General features: G+C 34.1%; 1 protein-coding gene across 1 annotated transcript; it reads right to left on the bottom strand.

The window, feature by feature from the left end:
• Nucleotides 1-650: 650 nt before the first annotated feature.
• Nucleotides 651-4,556, bottom strand: LOC125859682 (monocopper oxidase-like protein SKS1). The gene is made up of 9 exons (XM_049539478.1): nucleotides 4,252-4,556; nucleotides 3,452-3,561; nucleotides 3,109-3,382; nucleotides 2,879-3,017; nucleotides 2,072-2,438; nucleotides 1,427-1,792; nucleotides 1,258-1,336; nucleotides 956-1,158; nucleotides 651-875 (listed from the first exon to the last, which is right to left on the bottom strand). Exons 1-9 carry the CDS (start codon nucleotides 4,390-4,392, stop codon nucleotides 776-778), a joined length of 1,779 nt encoding a protein of 592 aa, XP_049395435.1. The 5' UTR covers nucleotides 4,393-4,556; the 3' UTR covers nucleotides 651-775.
• Between the last annotated feature and the right edge of the window lie 1,288 nt (nucleotides 4,557-5,844).

Here is a 5,844-nt window from a genome sequence, read left to right as displayed (position 1 = left end):
GAGTTTATCGGAGTTTTCATCTTATAAAGGGTTTGAACTCTACGATTCTATCCTTGATTTTGAACTTACAAAAATTTGAACCCCACAAATTATTTCTTGGATATGAAACTCCAAAAAATATTTACCCTCATGAATCATTTCTCATTTTTGAACTTATAATTATAAAAGTTTGGACTCCAAGAATTCTTGATTTTATACAACATGAGGTTTCCTTGGGTTCCACCTGTTTAACTATTCGAATTCCAACGGTAATATCTTCATTAAAAAACTTTTTTCTGTCTAGATAGTGGCTATATGTTAATGTAGCTTTTAACTCCTGTTTCTGGTTCAGGACTTCATTGTTCCACAGAAAGAAATTTTACAATGATCACAACTCTGCATGTTAATGTAACTTAATGGTAGAAAGAGGCACAAAATGACAGAAGAATGGGAAGGAAATCTATATCAACAGATCGAGGAAACTAGAACTGGAAAAATGAACATAAAACAGCTGATCCAAAAGTAGAGGATAAACGAGAATATGACCAGAAGGGTTGTGCAACAACAATATGCAGTAATAATTGAGACAGAATGTCAGTAAGTTGGCTTCTCATACTTCACAATTTTTTTGGGGAACAAATGAAATTAGACGGGACACTGTGCAAACTAATGTTAACGAACTTTCTCAAGGTAAAAGAAAAAAGAAAAAGAATAAGAAACATGAATCCTATCAGCTCATCATATCATCCTACAAGAAAGTGAATTCCCAAATATTATCACCAACTGAAGTGGTACACTAGGATACAAGACTGATGACAGCAGAGAGTACCAACAGCAATGTAAAAAATAACTCTGAGCTTCCAAATAGGGTTGTCGCTGAAGATACTTTTTGTTGCCTGAAATATATGTACCATCAATTTAGGGATGCGTTAAGAGTAAAACCAAAACATAACAGAAGCAAGAAATGAAATCATACTTTTGCATAGAAGCAAGGGCACCACAGTACAGAGCATTGTCAGGCACTGGCATTTCTGTTTTGTTGCTATGATCTTCAGGATTGATAATTCTCATATATGTTTCCTGCCCTAAGTACCACCTGTCCAGGTTTTCTGCTCTGAGATTCCACACCCCTACATTGTCGAGAGATACCAAAACGGCTGTCCATCCTCCAGGAAAAACCTAAACAAACAGGTACAGGTAAAATATATCCTACCTTGTTACAGAAAACTTTCGACTTCTTCAAAACTATACAAGAAAAGACGGCTGCACAAGACAAACCTGAGTCGTAGACCGGGAAATTGCATCCCATCTATTATAAGATCCCCTGTTGTTCTCTGTCCACTCTCCAAAGCCCATCCTGAAGCAAATAGGCAAAAAATTACATTAAAATTCACTTGGTAGGAAACTATATACATCTAGAATGACATTTTCTAAGCAGAAGCTATACCCAACAACAAAGAATGAGTAGCCATCCACGTGAAAGCTCTGGACTACAGTGTCATTGTTCTGCAATACGATTTCGATAAATCCCTTGTATGTGGCATTGATAATGGACGTGTCCACCTTGGGTGGTCTGTTCATTGGCTTGGTTGGGAAATCAAGCTTGTAGTCACCCTTCACATAGTATAGATCAGCAAGCCTAATTGGAGTAACAGGATTTTTGAATGAAATCCCATTAAAGGTAGCTCGAAGCTTTCCATCAATCGATACTGGTGGCACACTCTTTAGCAAATAAAAATCTGTGACATTAATTTGACCATAGTGGAAAGATCCTTGCGGATTCGGCCTAGCTCCACTTGCAGAAACGTTTTGCCTACAGATAATGCATCAGATTATTCAATGGCATGAAACAGCAAAATTAGTCATCATAAGTAGTATAGCAATTTGTATTGCTTATGATGCCTAAATGAGTATTGTCAAATAAAAGGCATGTGACCCTAAGGAATTTAATGAAATAATTCCTTCTTTGTCATGGTTATCCATTTTTTTAGTTTCAACAAGCTAGTTTCCAAATTTATAAGGAAGCCATTTGTCCAATCCATTGAATGAAATAGTGAAACGAATAGGTATAAAAAGAAACCAGTAAAAGGACCTGATGGACATGGCCTGATTCAGTGCATACGATGTGTCATATACATCATTTGGAGGGTCTGGAAGGGGGCCAGCTGCCTTTCCTTTGGAGTTGGAATAATGCAAAATACCAACACCAGTTACTTTTTGCCAGATTGTTTGATTTACAAACCTAGAACTCGCCACAATATAGTAATCACTACTTGCGTTCTGATCCATGGTAACCAAAAATGTGTATGACTGCCCAACATGAATATCTACACTAGTATAATTCTGCTGTGAAGTGTAATATCCCTCCGTCTCCACCAAGAGTAAATTATGATTTTGAATCCTAAAATTCAAACAAGTAGAGACTCCAACATTGTGCACCCGAACCCGATAAGTTTTGCCTGCAGCACAATATATTATCACATGCAGAGGGGGTTAAGATTCATGTCAAACAGCAGAAACATTCATATGACTTGCTTTCAAATAAGCTGATAATTTAAAATAACAAGGCCAATTTTTAATCTAACAGGTTTTGCAGATGTGCTATTTTGCAATGTTTATGAACCATCAACTGCTCTTCAATTTTCTACAAGCTTCGATAAAGCATGAACGCTGATATATAGGCTCAAAAGGACAACAAAAGTTCAAGCGGACAGATAAGTACTCCATCTCGCATCTTACTCAAGAATGCATAGGTTAAAGACAGCAATTCCAAGCAGACAAATAAATTTGAAGAACATCATAAATAAGCAGACAATTTTTTGTCAAACCACTCGGGAGAAGGACAACCAATCAAGTATATCAAGTTGAGACTTAGTTAGCAAGTTTTGAAGAGCTTGACCTGGATCAACATTTATGGTTTCGTGGTCAATCCCATCAGGTACAAGTGTTGTGTTGTATCTGTATGGGCCTTTCCCATTAATAAGTACTCCATCTGGCATCCCCAATTGCTTCCCATCATCAAGGTCCTTCCTCAAAGTCTACAATTTGAAAGTAAACCTGAGTTGATACTAGAAAATTCATACACAATACTGCATGAAAGAGTAAACAAAAACTGGAAGAGACACTAACCTTATGGCTCCGGGTGTACCAATCGCCAATAATTATCACTATATCCCCATCAGGAGGACTAAAGGGAATAGGGATAATATTACGGTTCGTGACAATAAAAGAACCAAAACCACCAGCTGCCCTCTGCATGTTGACGGAAGGAGCATAGAAAAAGCTACCAATCTGATCCTTTACTTGAAACTGGTAAGTGAAGTTCCATCCACCTTTAGGGATGGGGCAATTTGTACCAAGAACACCATCTTGCCAGGAAGTGCGTCGCATCTGAATTCCAGACCTGCCACAATTCAAAGAAGAATCAAAAACCGAAGGGGAGAGCATTTAATATCACACAATTGAAACTTACCAAGTGACAAGAAGATCTTCATCCAATTTGTTCTTCACATCGACCACAACATTATAATTGGTTGTAACATTAAGGATAGGACCTGGAAATTTCCCATTCACAGCTACAACCTGCAATTGCATATCAAATCATGGTCTATTAACCAACACTGAAAATCCGGGGCAGAATGGAAGTCCACATCCAATTCATAATCACATAACTAATTTAGAAACTACGGAAGAAAACTGTATAGAGCCTTAAAGTAATTTTAAGATGAATCCAGGTTAAGAAAGTAAATCAAACAAATTAAAATAACTTAAGCATTTTGATCTCAAAACAAAAAAAATAATCACCACACTGTAGAATTTACCAAAAACAGAATTATCATAACTTTAGGCAAAATAGTGGTCCTTTCCAACTTTTACCCAGAAAATGATACTACTGTATAAAGAACAAAATCTTAAAAGTATCAGGAAAAACTGAAATCGACATGTATCATGAATAGATACTAATCTTTTCATCTACTAAAACATCAACATAACATTAAAATCAAGAACAGCTCCAGAAAACCCCACTTTTGAATCAGACTCAAAACTTAAAACCAAACTGTTCTTTCATCCTAAACAGGGAAAAGGAAAAAAAAAAGAGAACTCCATACGTTGAGACCCAACAGTGCAAGGCTTAAAAAAACGATTCGTTTGCTGATATTGGGAACCTTCTGGGGACGGAGAAAATGATTCTTCTGTAAAAATATTTGTTGCCTACCAAAAAAAAAAAAATTAAAAAATGGATTGGTTGATTCAAATGAAAGTTGGTTTAACCTGTTGGGGAACGCCAAGAGGAGAAGCGGTGATATAAGAGTACTCCAATTCAAAATTAACGAAAGGGTCAGCGGCGAAGCAGAGTGTGAAAAACAGAGCAATGTAGCAGACACGATGCACAAGTAGGGAAGAAGAAGCCATTGATGACTCAATGAAAAACAAAGGTTATTTTACAGAGCGAGAGATTTGTTGTGTGTGAAAACAGGCTTTACATGAGAGTGATAATAGTGTGAAGAGAGAATCAGAGAGGAAAGAAGCAACAGAGTCTTTTTAAAACCTCTTTTGTCTTTTTGTTTTTCTGGTTGGGTATGTTTGTAGGGTTTTTTCATTTTCCTTTTTCTTTTAAAATGGGGTTACTATTGAAATGAAAAAATTTAGCCTCTTTCGCCAAGATTTCCGGCTATTTTATTTTATTTTAAACGGAAAAGGGTCTGATATACCCCTCAACTTTGCTATTTGGAGTTGATATGCCCCTCGTTATGAAAGTGGCTCATATATACCCTTACCGTTATACAAACGGCTCACATATACCCCTACCATTACAAAATGAGGACACATATACCCTTCATTTAACGGAAGTGAAAAAATTAATTTTGAACTTATAATTTTTTTTAAAAATCACTTAGGGGTATATAGGATTTTTCTAGCAAAGTTCAAGGTATATTTCAATATTTTTCATACATAAATTATTTTTTGACTTCTTTGATTTTCATTATTTTAGTTTCTTATTCTTATTTTATTTTTTTCTTTCATTCCTTAGTGTAAAGAAAAAAATTTAAAACTATTTTTTTGTGGCTATATTATAATTTAAAACAATTTTTTTTGTCTATATTGTAATTTAATTTTTGTATTTGAAGAAAAAAAAATGGTCATCTATAATAAGTTTTACAAGAATATTAGTGAAACATAAATAAATTTGACATCAAAATAATAAATCTAAATTAGTCATTGAAACAAAAAAAAAGTCAAAAAAATATGTTTGAGGAAGATTAAATATACCCGTATGGGATTATAGTTTTTTTATAAAAAATAAAATAAAAAATGAAACTAAAATTATTATTTTTTCTTTTCCGTTAGAGGGAAAGGGTATATGTGAGCCATTTGTATATAAGTAGGGGTATATATGAGCCACTTTCATAACGAGGGGTATATCAGCTCTAAATGACAAAGTTGAGGGGTATATTAGACCCTTTTCCCTATTTTAAATAAAGTAGAGTGTTGAGTTAATTTATTTACTTATTGAGAAAATTAAGTATTTTTTGAAGTAACAGAAACAGCTTTCTCGGAAACTAAAAAATATACTAGTTCTTTATTAGTAATAGTTTTGAGAAAAATAAATTTAGAAATATTTTTCAAAAAGCTTGATCAAACATTAAATTGTTACTCAAAAGTATTTTTAAAAATTTATTGGTCAAACATAAATTATTTTTCATCAAAAAAAATTAATAAGTTAATTTTAAAAAATTGATCCAAAAAATAAACGAGGGAGGATGGATGAGTAGTAAAGAAAAATGTTTTCGTATCTTCGCTCTAAATTATATAAATGCATATCCCTTATTTTGAGGCTTGAGCTATAAAAATGTGTTGTATAAT

This window comes from Solanum stenotomum, chromosome 3, assembly GCF_019186545.1.
Source record: "Solanum stenotomum isolate F172 chromosome 3, ASM1918654v1, whole genome shotgun sequence".
Classification (NCBI taxonomy): domain Eukaryota; kingdom Viridiplantae; phylum Streptophyta; class Magnoliopsida; order Solanales; family Solanaceae; genus Solanum; species Solanum stenotomum.
This window is presented reverse-complemented; position numbering and strand designations above follow the sequence as displayed.